Source organism: Panthera tigris, chromosome A1, assembly GCF_018350195.1.
Source record: "Panthera tigris isolate Pti1 chromosome A1, P.tigris_Pti1_mat1.1, whole genome shotgun sequence".
Lineage (NCBI taxonomy): Eukaryota > Metazoa > Chordata > Mammalia > Carnivora > Felidae > Panthera > Panthera tigris.
The window spans coordinates 133,311,709-133,331,066 of record NC_056660.1 but is presented as its reverse complement, the minus strand read 5'-3'; the positions used below and the strand labels follow the sequence as shown (position 1 = coordinate 133,331,066).

Here is a 19,358-nt window from a genome sequence, read left to right as displayed (position 1 = left end):
TGTGTGTGTGTGTGTGTGTGTGTGTGTGTGTGTATCCCTAAACAAAATATTCTTTGTAGCCTGATGCCAACCTTCAGGAATGTTTTCACCAATTTTCTTTTGCGACCTCTGCTCTTTCTGCCCAGCCCTATGAGCTTCGGCCATGTGGATACGCATGCACGATGTTCTGGGACGAGTATGCCACAACTCATTTATCTGTTTTCCAACTGATGGCGATTTAGGTTGCTTCCGATGTTCTGCTATTCCAAACAGTGTTGCTGTGAACAGTCTAGAATATGCTTTCTAGGACTGTCTAGAGTGGCATTTCTGGACCTCAGTGATTTTGCTCCAGGATCACCATTTTATCAGTACATGTTTCACCTTTTTTACTTTGCCATCTTTTATTTATTACTAAAGGGAAAACAAATTTCATTCCAAAAGGTCCACCATCTCTCTCTCTCCTTTATTCTCCCCAAACATGCTATAGTAACTCCTACTCTTGACTAGAAACCATCCCTGAGCAAAAGGACTGCCTCTGGGAAAGAGATACAGTCCTCCTTTTAAATAGGAAATGAGTATCATCGGAAAGCCCAGCAGGGTTAGAGGTCCCACCAGAGGGCAATGACTTAAGGCTTAATCACTCATCATTTGCACCCATCATCCTTCACAATCCTGAAGACAGCTTCCCAAAACACAGATCCTCCCCAAAGTCCTTGAAAGGCGCTCAAAATCAGAATCCCTTATACTCTCTGACTTTGATCTCTCTTTCCACCTTTATATTCTCTTACAATCGAACACACACAATACCCCACAGCAGCCACACTAGTAATTCCCCTTCTCTCACCCCATTTCTGCCAGCCCAAGTCTTGCCTGGCTTTTAACATCTCAATCAAGTGGCTCCTTCACACTCTCCCATACTTTCCTGGTTGGAATTGACCCTTCTCTTCCTTGCACCATCATGGACATAACTTTAAAATTTTTTTTTTTAAAAAAAGCAGAAACAAACAAAAACCCACAACAATACCAATAAGTCTTCACTGCATGGTTTTTCAAATATGGCTATACCTTCCTTGTAATTAGTATTTGCAGGGGCACCTGGGTAGCTCAGTCAGTTAAGTGTCTGACTCTTGATTTCAGCTCGGGTCATGGTCTCACGGTTTGTGAGTTCTAGCCCCACGGTGGGCTCTGTGCTAACAGTGCAGAGCCTGTTTGGGATTCTCAATCTCGCTCTCTCTCTCCCCCTACCCCCCCCCCCCCACCCCACCTCAAAATAAATAAATAAACTTAAAAAAATTAGTACTTGTGGCCAAGAGTCTCGCCTCTTAAATCTTCATTGTACCTATAAAGATTATAGATGTAACAAATAAGTTATATATGCCACTGCCAGATGAAACTTTAGACAAACTCTTGTACACATACAAGGTACATTCTAGACTGCTTACAGCAGCATTGTTTATAAGAGCAAATGTAAGTAATACATAAGTTCAACTTTAGAGAGAAAACATGCTGAACAGTTCTGTTGGAGGTTAAGACCCATGGTGTCAAAATAGGGCATCTTGACAAACTAAATATTTTAAGCTGAAGAAATACAAGAAATGGCATATGCAGGGGTGCCTGGGGAGCTCAGTCGGTTAGGCGTCTGACTTGGGCTCAGATCATGACCTAACAGTTTGTGAGCTCCAGCCCCGCATCAGGCTGTGTGCTGACAGCTCAGAGCCTGGAGCCTGCTTCAGACTCTGTGTCTCCCTCTCTCTCTGCCCCTCCCCCGCTCGCACGCGCGCACACGTGCTCTCTCTCTCTGTCTCAAAAATAAACAAACATTAGAAATGGCATGTGCAGCAAGGCTCTTTGGACCTGGACCGAAAGCACATCAAGTCCTCATGTGAGAGGTGTCCTCCCTATACCCTGAACAAAGGAGCAGACAAGGGACACAGAAGACTGTGAACACAGAGCCCTTGCTAAATGTGCCCTAGTTTACTAGACCTAGTTCACTTCTGTCCTATCTTTGCACGTTTTACTCTTCATCAGACCTAGCATTAATTGACTCAAGTTAGTCACCTCTATGCCTGTGTCATGGAAATCTTCTATTAAGTAAATGTGTTTGCTCTTCTCTGGTTAATCTGTCTTTGGTTATGAGATTCCCAGTGGAGAACTTAGAAAGGTAGGGAAAAAGTTATTTTTCCTCCTCTATAGTTCTTAATGCTAATTCTCTTCATGTGAATGAACACATATGCATTCCACAAAGACAGTCCCAACATGGAAACATGGCTTGCATCATCTACACAGTTAGAAATGGAGAAATGAATAACTCAAAAAGGATCCCATATACAAAGACATTCTTAATTTCAGAGTCCAAACACTTTGCAAGACAGGATGAGGCTTAGGCTCACTTAGCAGCGAGAATAATGTAGTGATAAAGCAACAGGAAAACCAAAGTATGATATAAAGGCACACTTGAATTTCAAAATGCTTGGATTATTTTAAGAGCCAGCAAAAAGAAGTACAACAAAACTTAAGAAAGGGTAATTAATTACCTGCATGAGCAGAGAGAGGTGAGTGTGGTCGAGGCAATGCTGGTGACTGTCCATTGCCTATCAAGCTTTTCCGGTTGCTTGTTCGGCAACTGTCAGAAAGGAAAAACAAAAACAAAGTTTCAAATGTAACAAATATAACATCAGCGATGTCCAGGTATATTCAACATACACATACACCAGAGGCTGAGCAACCTGTCTGCTCCTGCTGTTGCTCCAACTTCTGCAAGTTAATATACACTCACTAACATTTGATGGGTGGCTGCCTCTTGAATATTAGAAAATATAATGTATTCATATAGCATAACACCATCAATATTCCGCACCACCAGTGAGGTTATAATTAAATGCCGTCTTTCCACTCCTGACTGCAAATAGCTGACATGCCATACACCCAAGTGATAAATTAAGGATTCAAATCAGCAAACCACAGGTAGCGTCTTTGTTGACATGAAATTCCTAATACAAAATTACATGCAATGAAGCGCGATGACATTAATCTTACAATGATGCACTAATTAAAAATCTAATTATTTAGACAAATTTCCTATTTGTGCCTTTTGTCAACAGAACAGCTGATGCCGAAGAGATAGGTATTTCACTACTGATTCATTTTTCATCTTGTATACTATATTCAAATTCCTTATTAAGGTAAACACTTTGGAATCATAAAAACAGATTCCACTTGGTATTAAAGTAAGAGTGAAAGTGTTTTGCCAGAGGCACATGACCCACTGTTTTGATCCCGGTACCCACTCAATAAACTGCTACCTATAGACACACGGCAGCTACTTTTCCCTGTTTCTGCCAGGGCAAAGTTATAAAATGCTTATCTTGATTCCAAAGTAAGTCTCAGAAGCAGCAAAGAATAAGACACATGCAAAACTGGTTGATGAGGAGAATATTATCTCCCTTTCATCTGCCTCTCCTTTAGTACAGACTGATGCTTCACTCTCTGTTATCAGTATAGTAGTGAGAAAAAGGGGAATAAAACCCGGCAGGTTCAGGGCACTGTGATTCTACCCTTCTACACTAGGGCTGCCCGCCACCACCATTAAACGTTTAGTGTAATGTCTTCTTTAACTCAGAATATACCTGTTATAACAGGCTCTTCAAAGAGAAATTTTCACCTGACTTCTAAATTGGGGGTTGTGGACACAGAAAGGAACGTTTCTAAATATTCAAATAACACATTTCAGAACCAAACTCAATTCCTTTCAACAATATTGACTTGGGAACCAATCCTCTCTCTTCAATGTTTGCTGCTCATTATCATTTATCAACATTCCCATATTTATAATTTGTTAAGGTCAGGCTGCATCTTTTATTTTCCTTACTGGAACAATCAACATCCCTTAGCATTATCTGGGAGTTTAATTAAGATCATGTTTACTCAGCCTTAAAGAAGTTGCTGATTAAGAACAGACTCTTGATACTTAATTATAAAGGTGGATTGTGATATTATCAACTCATCTATTAAGAACCGTATTTGACCTATTAAATTCACAATCATTAAACCAGATAGCATGATTGTTTTAAAAAGACACTGTATAATTTATTTAGTGTTAATTCAAATGAATGTCTTCTTTCATTTTAATACAGGAATATTAAACATACCAACTTGCTAACATTAATAAGAGAAATTATAAATGACAGATTTATACCCTGGAAATCTCAGCAAAGTTATTTGTTAATTTGAGCAAATTAACTGAAATATGAGTTAACTGCCAGAAAACTGGCCACCTGTATTATTTTTTACATTTAGCATTTGATTTAAATCACTTATGAAGATTTTCTCTTGACACTCAATTATTGGTGTTTATGTATGTAAAGAAAATTTTGAATAATAAATGTCTATCAACAGAAATATTAACCTAATGATTACCTTAAACAGGGATACTGGTGAAATATGTGAACTTAAAGAAAAACTAGAAAATGGTATTTCTTGAAGAAAATTTAAAAAAAACACCAGAATTTTCCTAACAAATACACAGAATGACTAATATACTACTATAAGCAAAATCAATTTAAATTTAACACAAAGAAAAACAGAAGAAAATTTCAAAACTATTTCAGTTATTTAAAGTCTACCAGGAAAGGCTGAAAAGTACTGATTTTAAAAATGTGATTCAGGGGCACCCAGGTGGCTTAGTCGACTGAGTGTCTGACTCTTGATTTCAGGTCAGGTCATGATCCCAGGGTCATGGGATCAAGCCCCGTGTCAGGCTATGCACTAGGCATGGAGCCTGCTTAAAATTCTTTGTCTCTCTCTCTCTCTCTCTCTCTACCCCTCTCCCCGACTTGCGCTCTCTCTCAGGAAAAAAAAAAAAAAAGTGACTCAAAAAAAAATCTTAAAAAGAATGTCTAAATAAAACTGGCAAATGGAATATACTTGTTTGGTCACTATCAAAAATATAAAAATACAATAAAAGTTTATATGACATTCATCCTGTGTTTGCCTACTCTCTGTAAAGACTTGTGGTCTTTACAAAATAGTGATCACGAATGCAATTTCGAGTAAAAGAAAAAAGGATTCTTCATTTAGGAGTATGTGTGCAAGAAAAAAAGTTAAAAGCAAATTGTTTCAGAATTTCAGTACTTTAATCCGGATGGCCAACAGGCACATGAAAAGATGTTCAACGTCGCTCCTTATCAGGGAAATACAAAGCAAAACCACACTCAGATATCACCTCACGCCAGTCAGAGTGGCCAAAATGAACAAATCAGGAGACTATAGATGCTGGAGAGGATGTGGAGAAACGGGAACCCTCTTGCACTGTTGGTGGGAATGCAAATTGGTGCAGCCGCTCTGGAAAGCAGTGTGGAGGTTCCTCAGAAAATTAAAAATAGACCTACCCTATGACCCAGCAATAGCACTGCTAGGAATTTACCCAAGGGATACAGGATTACTGATGCATAGGGGCACTTGTACCCCAATGTTTATAGCAGCACTCTCAACAATAGCCAAATTATGGAAAGAGCCTAAATGTCCATCAACTGATGAATGGATAAAGAAATTGTGGTTTATATACACAATGGAATACTACGTGGCAATGAGAAAGAATAAAATATGGCCTTTTGTAGCAACATGGATGGAACTGGAGAGTGTGATGCTAAGTGAAATAAGCCATACAGAGAAAGACAGATAGCATATGGTTTCACTCTTATGTGGATCCTGAGAAACTTAACAGAAACCCATGGGGGAGGGGAAGGAAAAAAAAAAAAAAAAGAGGTTAGAGTGGGAGAGAGCCAAAGCATAGGAGACTGTTAAAAACTGAGAACAAACTGAGGGTTGATGGGGGGTGGGAGAGAGGGGAGGGTGGGTGATGGGTATTGAGGAGGGCACCTTTTGGGATGAGCACTGGGTGTTGTATGGAAACCAATTTGACAATAAATTTCACATATTGAAAAAAAAAAAAGAATTTCAGTACTTTACCATAATTAAGATGCTGGGAATATTTTACACAAAACCTTAAATAATCAGAGGCATATCTTATTGACAAATGCTATGAACAATCAAAGCTGAAAGGGTCTTCTCTAACCTCTATATGATCGTAAGCATGAAGGTACAGACAGTATTAAAATTATAACAGACTTGAAACGTTCCTGAATCTCTCCACAATCAAACAGGAAGCTTTTAAACAAATACAAATCCAGCCTTTATAAAATACAGGCCAAGAAAGATTCCTATGTATACACAAAACCAGACTTTACACAATACAGGCCAAGACAGATTCCTATGCATACACAAAATAAATACAGTCACGAACTAGGGACTTGGCTTCGCAAATTCATTTATTTGCTGCTAATATTCTTAAGGGTAAAGGGATATTTTATACTGTATTTAGCCCCAAAATATCAATTCTTGATATGTACATTAGCACTTTTACAGACCTGGGACCCTGAGATATTCTGCAGACAATTTTCCAATGGTAGGGAAGACAGTCACCTAACTTCATTGCTCTAGGTACCTGATTCCCAATAAATGAATTAAAAGCTGATTTTAACCCAGAGTAAAACAACTCCTAGTTGGCAGGACCTATGAATGTTTGCTACCCACACTGCCACAGCACCTGGCACTGCCCACACATGACGCTGGTACAAAATGCTGAGCTGACCTCTAGGGTCATCATGTATTCATCCAGGTTATCACACTCTTTCCAGAAGATGTAAGGAGAAGCTCACGGCATCCAAGTAAGAAGCAGGTTCCCCTTGTGGTGGTGACTGTGCCACACTCATTTAATTCATAAAGTGAAGAAAGAGTAGATACATGGCCACTTAGACAAATCAAGGTTCATTCCCTACCACCAGCATGACTAAGTTGATTCAGCTTGCTTGCTTTTTCTCAAGCAGGGTCACCCAAGGGAGAAACAGGGGCTGTCTTACCAGGTAAAATAGGAATGTCACTTCTGGTGGAGCCGAAATCTTAGCCTGCTTAAAATTTATCCTTGTTTAATTTTTGAGCTTGTAAAAAGTCTTCTCCAGTTTTCAGCCTTTGGAACAAAGATCCATGATTGCAAAGTAAAACACTTAGTAATTCAAGTTTCAGCTACTCGTCCCATAATGCATTCTTTCTGCTTCACTCTTTAAAAAGGAATGGAAGCCATTCCCCCTGCCCGTGCTCGGATCTGGAAGCCAAACACAGGAATGTCCACTCCCCACTAGGTACCACCTCCTCTCCGGTTCACCACCTGAAGCAACACATGGAGACACGCTGCTTCTGGATAACATCTCAGTTTGTTCTACCAGTTTGGAAGGTGACACACTGGCACAAATTCTTTACTTGCAAAATCTGAGTTTAGCCCAAGAAGACAGCCATAGACAACTTGCGACAAAGGCAAAAACAAATAGTGGGTCAGGACACAGTATAATGATGCCAAGTAAGTATTTCTTTTTACCTCATTCCTTTGGTTCCTTCCCCCATGGACCAACCACAGACAGACACACACACACACACACACACACACACACACACACACACACACAAGTACTGCTGACTGGGTGGGCCTGGGATCTGAGAAGAATGGAAGGTGGAAAGGCAATGATAGCACTTGTCAGTCAGTGGGACTGGCCAGCCCCTGGGTGTTGGGAGGCAAGGCAGGGAGGGACAGAACACTCTTGAAGAATGTTGCAGCTGGATGTGCAAAGGGGCGGAGATGCTTTAGAGTGACACAAGGCCAGCACAAGGAAGTGTTTGTCTGCATGGTTTTGGCTCAGGCAGGTGATGTGAGGATTGCCCAGGGCACCCCTCCTGCTGCTCTGAGCTCATGGTTCCCATCACCAAAGCATTCCGCAAGGAACTGCTGGATTTCCTAGTGACTGCAAACAGTGCCTTCTGTTTGCTAGGAAGATAAAGAGACAGATCCTACATTTCATCATCGAAGTCAGGGCTGACTTAGTGTGAGGTGGGGTGCCTGGGTGGCTCACTCGGTCAAGCGTCCAGCTTCAGCTCAGGTCAGGATCTTGGGATTCTTGAGTTTAAGCCCCACATCGGGCCATCGGGCTTTGTGCTGACAGCACGGAGCTTGGAGCCTGCTTTAGATTCTCTGTCTCCCTCTCTCTCTGCCCCTCCCCTGCTCATGCGCTGACTCTTTCTCAAAAATAAACATTAAAAAAATTAAGTCATCTTTAAAAAAAAAAAGTGTGAGGGAAAAGATTTATGTAGGCTACGCAGCTGAAGGGGGAGAGGGGAATGTGGTGTACATATTTTTGGTCCAAAGTAACCATATTCTCTATCTGCCCAGGATGTCCTTATCCTAAGGACATGAAGGCCTTGGTAGGACCTGTAAATATTTCACATCGGAATCTGTCACATCTCTCCTGGCTGAAGAAACCTGTTAATTATGCCCCTACAAGGTCTGTAAAAGCTGCAAGGCCTACCAGACTGTGGCCTTTTGCAACTGGTCTGAGTAGCTGCAATCCAGCTTAATTTTAAATGACATTCTTTTTGAGACATGAATACTCATCACGTCTGACCACAGTTAGACATGCTGCAGAGGGGAAACCGCAATAGGCAGTAATCTCTAACATTCACAGCTGACTTGAAAGGCTTAGTGTAACGTATGACTGGCCACGGCTAAGAGGCAGTGATGGCACGGTGACCTGTGGGAGGAGGGCCCCAGGAATTTAGAGATGCTAGGCTCCAATTTATTAGTTCGTCTTGAACAATTTGATAAATTTGCGGTAGACCAATTACAGACCAAAGCTTCACTGGATGTGGACAGGTGTTATTGTGAATACCTTAACAGAATCAGACTATTTGAATATTCCTTCAACAAAAGGGAAAGCCCAAGCGGAGGAAGGTGGGCATGACTGGGAGACAGAGACTGTCTAACTCAGGTGGTAGTCCCGAATACCTGTTATAAACCAAGCAAGCTGTAGTTTCCATGTCTGTACAATGAATGAGCTACAACCACATGAGAAAAACAGTTGGAAGTTTACTATCCTATTGTCCAAGATGTTTTAAAAATACAGAAAATACAGAAAAATAACAATTTCTACCGCTGGGAATGAACGGTATCACCTTGTCATATTTGTTTCCAATCATAGAGCAGAGATGGGGGAAGGGTATCCTTTTACATGCAAACCAATCAACATGTTCCACTTCCCAACAAGACAACTACTGAAAACAAGTGTGGCCTGGAGCCTTCCCATTCATTTTGGTACTTGAGCACACTTACGTGCATCTAACAACACGTGTGTCCGTGTTTACAGTTTCACTAATGGTATCACGTACCAGGCAAAACTGATAAACATGTGCAAATGTGCAAAAGAGTTGGACGGCTTTCCTTTCAATGGCTCATTAGGCTTTACACAGTGGGCTCCCCAGGGGATGTCCAAGGGTGGACAGCTTCCATGGTCTTTTTCCTGACTAGGCTATTTTAAAACTCTGTAGGGATAGAAGACAAAATGTAGAAAACTGGTAGTAAGCCGAATGATTCTTGCCCACAAAAATGCAAACAAATTTTGTATGGTAGAGATACAAGTGATAATCTCTAGGGAAGGATGATCCCTAACACTTAATAACATTGTCCTACAACATAATAACCCGTTTTGCACATCTACTAGCAAATTCATGGCATCATTCCTGATTTAAAAAAAAAAATATATATATATATATACGTATATATATGTAGATACGCATCTGAGTTTCAAAATCTTTTCATCTTTTTTAATATATTACAACTACCCTCATTAATTAATAACAAAAGCTTTAACATGGTCATTTTATATTTCTGTGGCAGTCACACTTTTTGACTTTTGCAGAAATTATACTTTAGTACACACTACAAATTATAGGTATTGTGCAACCTACTTTTTTCCCTCTCAACATTATATTTTTTGAGATTTAACCATGGCAACATAAATATGGGTCTAATTCATTCCTGTTTTAGGTTATTCATTTGAAGCAAATTTTAGAATTCTTAAATGCACTAAAATTATATATATCATGGACATTTCTTTTTCCTTTTCTGCAACAGGAACGATCTAGGCCTCTGCATGTTTGCAAATCCCATGCAAAAGCCTTAGAAAGTATATTCGAGCTGTATTTTGAAAGAAAAATTATAGTAAGTAACATAAAGCAAATCTTCCTTAAAAATGTGTAGACACCTTCCCCCCAAATCCTACTTATTCCTTCAGAGACTGCTTTGTCTTTCTCCCCATTTCTACCTTCATACCACTGTCTTCTCCCAGGAACTTTTTTGCTTTTCTGATGTAAATCAATCTCCCCTTTCTTGAGGCTTCTTCAAGGCTACAGATGTACCCCCTTTCCTGAACAGTTTAGAAAGTGGCAGAGATCCACGCATGAGTGTTTGTGTCTCTGTGATATAAGGTAAAGCCAAGCACTGTTGGCATCCCACTATGGTCTGTGAAATCAAGGCTCCACCTAGGCTTTCTATAATTCATTCAACAAATTGCTTGCGGAGTCCCTAATATATGCTAAGTATACTCTAAACAGTAAAAATCCCTGCTGCCCTCAAGGGGCTTACATGCTGGAGAAAGAAGCAGATAGTAAACACAAAAATGAGTAAACTTTATAAAGTTTATACTATACTATAATATATATGGTAGGAGATGGCGCTAGAGATAAATAGTGCAGAAGAGTGCCTAGGTGACTTAGTCAGTTAAAGGTACAACTCTTGGGTTCAGCTCAGATCATGATCCCAGGGTGCGTGAGCTCAAGTCCCACATCAGGCTCTGTGCTAATGGCTCAGAACCTGGGATTCCCTCTCTCTCTCTCTCTCTCTCTCCCTTCCCATCTACCCCTCCCCTGCTTGGGCACTCATGCTCTCTCTCAAAATAAATAAATAAAAGTTTAAAAAAAAAAGAAAGAAAGAAAATATAGTTCAGAAGGTAGGACGGGGAGGGCAGATGTAACGAATCACACCTGTAAAGAGGCAGTCAGGAAAGGACTTACTGGGGAGGTAAGAAGTGAATGAGGACAGAAGGATGAGGCATCCAGCATTCAGAAAGAGCAAAAGGCCTGACACAAGTGTAGAGTGAGCCAAAGGCACCAGAGAGACAGTGGAGAAAGAGCAGGGGCATATCTGTAGCAGCTTGAGAGGCCACAGCATGGAGACCAGTCTCTAGCCTGGGGGAAAAGAAAAGCCGTTGGAAGGTTTTGAACATCATCTGACTTTTGTCTAAAGAAAAGAAGGGTTCAGGTACCAGATGGAAATGATCAAAGGAGGAATAGGGAGGCCAGTTAGGAGGTTAAGCTGATGGGCTAATCTATCCCACTCTTTGTGATTGTACTTTGAGTATTTTGTTTGAATAACTAATGGCCCCCAAATTCAATGCATTATACCAGTCCATGTTCTTCTGTACACCACCAAAAAAAAAAACAAAACAAAAACAAAAAAAAGGAGAAGTAGCAAGCAGTGACAGTGTGGTGACAACCAAGCCTGCGTGCCACAGGCCTCTTCACTCCCGCACCTATGTAATGACCCTAGTCCACAGCTATGTAGGGTATGTAATTATGAATGCTTATTATGGATATCATTGGCTTCATACTTGAACTTAACTTTTCCATTAGGGGAAAAAATTCCTTTTTAAAGGCATTCATTATAATGGAAATGAATAGCTGCTCACACTGTTTTCACCTATGAGTGAAAAATTTTGGCTAATTACGTACCTACAGCAAGGCATAGGTCTCCAAGCTTTCAAAAATTCTGAGGCAAATCAATAGGAAAAAATACATATTACTGTTCACGGTACTTCTTGGAAATATATCTAATCCATTAAGATAACCCATACTGAAGTCTGGCCCAAATTTCTGTCTTCATAGAGGAAGGGAGGGATGGCTGAACACACAGATATTAGCAAGACACTATTCAGTGTAACATATTAATGGAATGTCTTTTCCTATGTATAAAGTACTAGGGGAGATAAGAACACGAAGAAAACAGTCTCCAAGTGTTTAAGGTATAAAAGAGATAAGAATACTTCACAGATAACTGCCTTCTATGGCAGAATCTGGAGGAAAGGTACCATCCAAAATCTGTTGCTGTTTAAAGCGTGAGACAGAATCCCAATCAGCTTTGAAACCTATTTTCATAAATAGTAAGCACTAGAATTGCACAGTATATACTGTGCATGGCAAATTATCCTTCCATTCGCAGGTTTTCCCTAAATAATCCCTTCACCTCAGAGATCAGCCTGACATAAAACATTTTCTAATCCTATTTCTTCTTAGTCCATTTTGTAGCTATTTCAGAACAAGACGTAGCAATGTGGCTGGTATGGTGAACTCTAATGTCCTTTGTCAGGCACAGGGCTGATGGGTGGCTGACATTCACCACATTGTTCCACAGAGACATTGGCAAGCACAGCACCCATTGTGGAGTCACTCATTCATTTAGGAAACATAACCAGGGATTCTACATGGAGGTTATAATCTAGGAGGGGGGACGAGCTCCTTGACGCCAAAGACTACATTTTATGTAATGGTCAATCTCTTTGGACACAGGGAAAAATATAGAAAATAATAATTTCACTCAAGATTCAGTAACTATTTTTGAATAACTTAATACAGTTTGAGTTTTTAAGAAGTTTTTAATTTGTGCCACATAGTGTAACTTATTTTTTTAAAAATTTTTAACGTTTGTTTATTATTGAGAGACAGAGAATGAGCAGGGGAGGGGCAGAGAGAGAGGGAAACACAGAATCCGAAGCAGGTTCCAGGCCCTGAGCTGTCAGCACAGAGCCCAATGCGGGGTTCGAACTCACAAACTGCGAGATCATGACCTGTGCCCAAGTCGGACGCTTAACCGACTGAACCACCCAGGGGCCCCAACATTGTGTAACTTATAAGATACAACTGATCCAAGATGATATTAGAATACTACTGCATTGTCTAATACTACTACATTGATCAAGGTCACGTATAACTGAGAAAACACAAAGAACTGACAGTGTTGTGGGGCTGGATGTATGGTGTGACACACCTTACTGGAAAAACCTACATACACGTTGTTCTGAGTAAAATTACAAAGGGATAGTCAGTGGGATTAAGAGAGAGGCATAATATGAAGGTTAAAGTTGAGCAGGAGTTTGGTAATGACAGGGATATTTACAGTAGCAAGGAAAGCTCAACTGCTAAAAATGTTAGAAGTAAAAAGTGATTCAAGCGAGGAGTGTCTCAGTACCTGAGAAATTTGTTTTAGGACAATTTACCTGCAACAAAATCACAGGAAATACCTAGCCCATTTGCCCCTCAGGAATGCTAAGACTTGAGGCCAGGTGATGGATTTGAAGGACACCTGAGGGCTAGAAAAGTCAAGGAGGAGATACAAATGACTTGTGAACTTAAGATTCTCCCTGCAGGACACAAGAGCTCAAACCTCACACAGAAGACACAAAATAAAGACTGCTCCTCCTTGGTATGATGGTGTGAAGACAATGCTGGGGAAATGGGATGATTAATTTTGATCTAAGAGCTGAAGGGCATGTGCTAGATCTTGGGAAACTGTTCCAAGGGCTGATCTTGCCAAAACACCTTATGGAGTCATCCAAAACCATGGTCTAACTATTCTGCAAGGCTTGAAGAGCTGATATCCCCTAGGCTGAGTGGCAATGAGAGACAGGTGGGGGATCGGTGGGGGTGGTAGTCCTGGTTTTGTAACTGGGTAAAGGCTCAGGGTCAAATACTTCAGGTTGTGTAACTGGGTAAAAGGTCAGGGTCAAACCCTTCGGAGACTGACACTTAAGTCTTTGGTTGTGCTCAGGGCACCAGTAGACAGGGACTGAAGGTAAGCCTACAATGTGTTGGGGAGTTAAGAATAAACAAAATACAAATACAAACTAATGTTTTCCTGAACTTCCAGTGTGTGTGTGTGTGTGTGTGTGTGTGTGTGTGTGTGTGTGTGCGCGCGCGCGCGCCTTGGGGCAGAAGGGGCGGGTGGTAAAATATGTGACTTTAACACACTTTTTTAAGCTCTCATGTTTCATAGTGGATATACATAAAACTCATAACGATACATTTTTTTCTAAGAAGCAGAAAACCAAACTCAAAGTCCAACTATAAAAATTACTTTTCATCGATTTAATTGAATAACATTGAACTTTTCTCAGTTGGCCAGTGATGAGGAAGTAAAATCTTTAAAAAACCTTAGAAAGGGGTAGCAGCACCAAACCACAGTATAGACTTAATAAATCTGCTCTGCTCTGCCTTTTTGGAAATACTGTAATAAAGTTATACTATTAACTTCTTTCTCCTGTACCTACAGTCTCTACTTTTGTTGCTTTTAAGAAATGCTCAACACCTTCATAAAGCTCGATGGTAAGATTTTTCTACCCGCCCCCCCACCTTTTTTTTAATGTTTATTTATTTATTTATTTAGAGAGAGAGAGACTGTGAGAGGGGTAGGGGCTGAAAAAGAAGGAGACACAGAATTCAAAGCAGGATCCGGGCTCGAACACAGAGCTCAAACCCATGAACTGTGAGATCATGACCAGGGTCAAAGTTAGAGCTCAACTGACTGAGCCACCCAGGCGCACATTGCTGGTAAGATTTTCTTATATCCAAATTTCATTTGGACATATATAGACCAGTTGAACTGATGACTATGTTTTACCTGTTCCAGGCTTGTCCATATAGAAATTAAATCTGTTTAACTTGCTACATCCAGAAACACTTAATTTGGTGGATATATTTTAGTCTGGTAGGGTCCTTTAGCTACAGAGCTCAAAGCTACCCATAAAAATCAAAAGCTCGTTCCTTCTTTCTGGTTCAGAGGACACTGGAGCCACTCGGTTCTGACCCATAAAAGGCAGAGGAGTTTGCTTCTGTAAATACCCGACCTCCTTTTACGGCACTCAACAGAAATGTATGTCAAGCACAGAATGAGCATTGGGACTATTTAACATGATTCCAGCTCTAAATCATTTTCCGTTTACCAAAATTTGGCACAGCGCTTTGCCCACAAGTGAACTGCCCCTGGTTCCACGTGCCCCCAGTCAGAACACAAACACACACAGGCACAGCTGACAGGAGAGCTCCACTCTGTGCTTTTCTGCGAGGAAAAGTCATGTGGCAAAAAGCCATTATCTTTCTGTTCAGTATGCTTTGTTGCTAGCTGTGCCTAATTCAGTATCTTGCAAAATGACATTCTGTTAATGACAGGAGTGTCAAAACTATGATAATGGGCAGAAGTAGAAGAAAATGTTTCCTAGATGGAACAACAACAGGAAAACTGCCAAATGGATATTAACAGGAGTTGTTTGCTAATCCCATACTTAAAGCACGTACACCCCGCCCCTGCTGTTTGTTTCCCATATGAAAAGGATACAGCCCTCTAAAGGAAGGAAGAACAGACTACTCTGGTGAAAAGTACAGTAAAAAAGTCATGTTTTCCTTTAACTGGACAATTTTTTTCTCCTTCTCTCTCATTTGTATCCACTGATGTTTTCTTAGTGGGTCTCTCATTTTGCAAAGATGAAATTGGCCACAGGAATCAATTCTGTTGCTAAAGACAGGAGGGCTAGGGAGATACCAGAAGATGCTGGCCAGTAAGTTAGCTGCTCGGTATTCAGTCTGGGTAGCAAATTCACCTTGCTTTTGTCGTTTGGGAGCTGAGAAACAGCAATGTAGCTCCGGAAGGTGGTGTGGTGTGTGCCAAGGCCGCAGTAATAACTAGTGGCAAACGGGGCCACGAGGGAGGTCACAGGGCTCTTACAAGCAGGGCACCATCAAAGTTAGAAATCTGCATTAGACACAGAGATATACGTAACTACTACTTATGAGTGTAGAGTAATTCTTTTGCATAGAGAGAGAGCTAGCTACTTTTTAGATTTCATGGGATGGCTATCAAATATAAGGACTTACCCTTGGTAGATCTCGTTTCCAATTCCAACCCCCTTAAGCGTCAATTTACCATTCTGTAGAATAGGGATAAGAATATGAACTACCTCAGAGGGCTATGTAGAAACTAAGGTAACTCACGTAAAGAAATATCATAGTACCTGGCACACAGCAAGTGCTCCATAAACATTAGTTATCAAAATAAAACATTTTGGTCTTCCTCTCTTGCATACCTTCTTTCGTGCATAAATGTTTTAATATTTGGAATGTTACACTAAGGCTTTCCCTCAAGGATCTTAGAACAAGAAGCCTAAGATTACCTACAGAATTAACTTCTAAGGCAATACAATGAATTACTCCAGAGCTAAAGGGGCTAGGTCTAAAGCAACAAGACGTGAGAGTAAATGACAATATTAACACAGTTACAGAAAAAAAAAAAAGTAACAACATGAAGGGGTATTGGTTGGCTTTTAGGAACATAGAAAAACATGGGGCGCCTAGGTGGCTCAGTTGGTTGAGCATCTGACTCTTGGTTTCGGCCTAGGTCATGATCTCACGGTTCGTGGGTTGGAGCCCCGCGTCTGGCTCTGCACTGATGCCACGAAGCCTGCTTGGGATTCTCTCTTTCCTCTCTCTCTCTGCCCCTCCCCAGCTCTCTCTCTCAAAAATAAATAATCATTTAAAAAGAAATGGTTAGAAAGAAAGAAAGAAAGAAAGAAAGAAAGAAAGAAAGAAAGAAAGAAAGAAAACAAAAGCTGAAAAACCACAGGTTCAAGTGTCAATCCAAGCACTGGGCCAGTCAAGCCAAGGGCTTCAAACTGGCAACGGCAAGGTAGAGGGACATACAAGGGACTCTACCCAACAGACTTCACTGTTTCAGACCACTGTCAAAACCATGTGCATCAGTCCACCTTTGCCCAATGCCATGAATCATTTAAGTCACCTAACTAACATGCCTTGTTCTGCTAATATTCCCCCAAGCATACAGGGGAAGCGGCTAGCTTTGCAGAGAGGTGTGCCCAAATGTGAATGACAAAAAACAGAAATAACAATAACTGCTAACTTTGACAAGTGTTTAGTCTGTGCCAAGAAACGGTTTAATTTTCGTGACAATCCTCTGAGGTAGGACTTATTTTTATCCATATCGAACAGATGTGAAAAACCAAAGAAGTGAGAAGTCTAGAGGCTTGTCTGGCAACATCACACAAAGAGTATGTGGTGGAAGGGGAATCCAAATCCAGACCGTCTGCCTTCAGAACCTGTGCTTTCAGTCATTATGTTAAAGTGTCTCTAAGACAGAGAATTAGAACAGTATTATTGAGTGCAGCTCAATAATAACTATACTTATCCCTGTAAATTAGTATCTCAGCATTCTGGTCCTATGCATACATCAGCGAGCTTGGTAACTACAGACGCACGCCAAAGAGATGGAGGTAGGTGATCTTGGGGGTAGCAGACCTTTGCACCTACAGCCCAATGTTCAAACACAGGAGGGAGATCAGCTCATCAAGTTTCACACCAGACAGTGAGAGTTTTCTGGAGGCAGTGAGCCTGACCTGGATGGACAGACATGCCGATGTCACCACATGGAGCTTGCTTTTTATCCTGGGATATACTTCCATATAGTGCTCAGGCTCATGGCGAACAGACATGTGAGAGGTCCTGATATGGACATTTCCATCTCCACAGGGCATTGTGGAGGATCCAAAGGCAGATGACCCAACACATAGATCAGCCACGCCAAACAGGCACTTACTTTCTACTTATCCCTGCCCAAACCAGCTGGTCTAGACAGACCCAACTAGAGAAAAGAATTGTGCTTAAGCGTGTATGAATCAAACTTTTTTGTTCCACTGTTTCTTAATAGATTTTGAAATTAAACCTAAATTTCTGGATCATGCTCCATATGTTTTTTTTTCCTTTCCCTATTTCTAGAACTCTGACTCTTTCAGTATTGGAGAATACGGAAATCAGATTTGCGATGTGAAGCATGTTTATGAGCAGTGGCTCTGGAGAAAAGGAATGGCCCATGTTGTAATATGCATTTGGAATTTGGCCAGAAGACACAAAGCATAAAAGGGTATATTGCATGTACTATGGAGACAAACTTCTTTTTACGTTGAAATAGTGACAAATGACAGGTCTCAAAATAAAACAAATTCCTCACTATAAAATGTACATATTTATAACTTCCAGAAGCTTGTGACCCCGAATCTTGGATTTCTCTGTTCCATTTATTCTTTCAAGATGTCATTCCTTTAGTCTGGCATCTGCCCCCATTCTTGCTCCCGAATGACCTCTGAGACTTTAAGAGATCATGTATGAGAATGTGTCTGTGTGTAGAAAGAGCTTTCACTGCACCGTAGAAAATGTTAGAGCTACGGCAGGGTTTCAGACAAACTGGCATGCCATGAAAGCGTCAGTTACCAAGGAAAAGGTGAAGGCTGGCTTCACTCACCTTGAAACCACCGGCATGCCTCTGACAGGCACGGCCATCTATTTCTCATAAGGCCAGCCTTGTGTTCAAAGAGGTGACCTCATTCGTCCCTAGCCTGGTTTGGTCCTTATAAGTAAGAACCCTGAGCTCCTGAGTAACACACCCACTCTGCCTCTTCACCATATTCACCAGGCAACCAACCCAAACTCATTCTGCATTCCCTGCAGTGACTCACAGAGTTCCTGTCCATTGTGTTCCTGGATTCCTGTTGATTACAGTTAGGGACTCTGACCTTCACATGGCAACATTTCTAAGTAGCAATTCAATGGTACGGAGAGATAGCAGCCCCCTGTGCAACATTACCACACTGAAAAGGATCCTTAGTGATCTGCTCACATGAAATTAAACTGCACATCAAGACAAGAATTCAGATGCTTCAACTTACTGAGAATCAGTCGCACACTGGATGAAAGAAGTGAAGGTGAAATTTTTCACTGGCTACTTTTACTTATTGTTTTCCTAAAGAGACCCTAAACCCTGCGGAAAGAACATAACACTCATGAAAACAACAATACACCTAAACCATCTTGAAAATAAAATCTGTCAATAGCTACCAAGTGAGTCATTCCTTTGGCTTTGTGGTCACATCATATTTTCATTCACAGTATAATCATAAAATCACAGGGCTCACTTATGTTAACAGAGTGTTTTCTGCCTGGGTCTTCAGATATTAGCTACACTGACTGTTAACAGTAGGCACCAAAGTTGCTGAACTCACACAATTATATGGTAACGAGCAAAAACACCTTGTGCCATTAGCTAATGTGCCTCGAGGGCAGTGCACCAAATATTTGATGGTATGTTTTTCAAATGACAAAAATAATTTCTCTTTTTACTTAAAAAAATTACACAAATTTATTTAGATTTGTAAACAAAATAAATTTAGAAACTTAGGTTTATTTTTGCATCTGAAAGTTACAATATTTTAAAATAGTGTAAAAGAAAGCAGAAGAGTGGGTAGTGACAGGTCATGTCCCCTTTCTACAATCTGGAGACTGTCACCTGGTGATAAATTCTCAGTAGATCAGTTATCTTCTAACTCCCTCCA

At 40.7% G+C, this 19,358-nt stretch overlaps 1 protein-coding gene across 5 annotated transcripts in view; it reads right to left on the bottom strand.

The window, feature by feature from the left end:
• Nucleotides 1-19,358, bottom strand: part of MAST4 (microtubule associated serine/threonine kinase family member 4) — a 562,621-nt gene that overhangs the window by 112,755 nt on the left and 430,508 nt on the right. For all 5 annotated transcript variants that reach the window (XM_042987724.1, XM_042987722.1, XM_042987723.1 and 2 more), the window contains one exon: nucleotides 2,514-2,602. In XM_042987724.1, coding sequence (XP_042843658.1) covers nucleotides 2,514-2,602 — 89 coding nt within the window. The remainder of the gene's footprint in view (nucleotides 1-2,513; nucleotides 2,603-19,358) is intronic.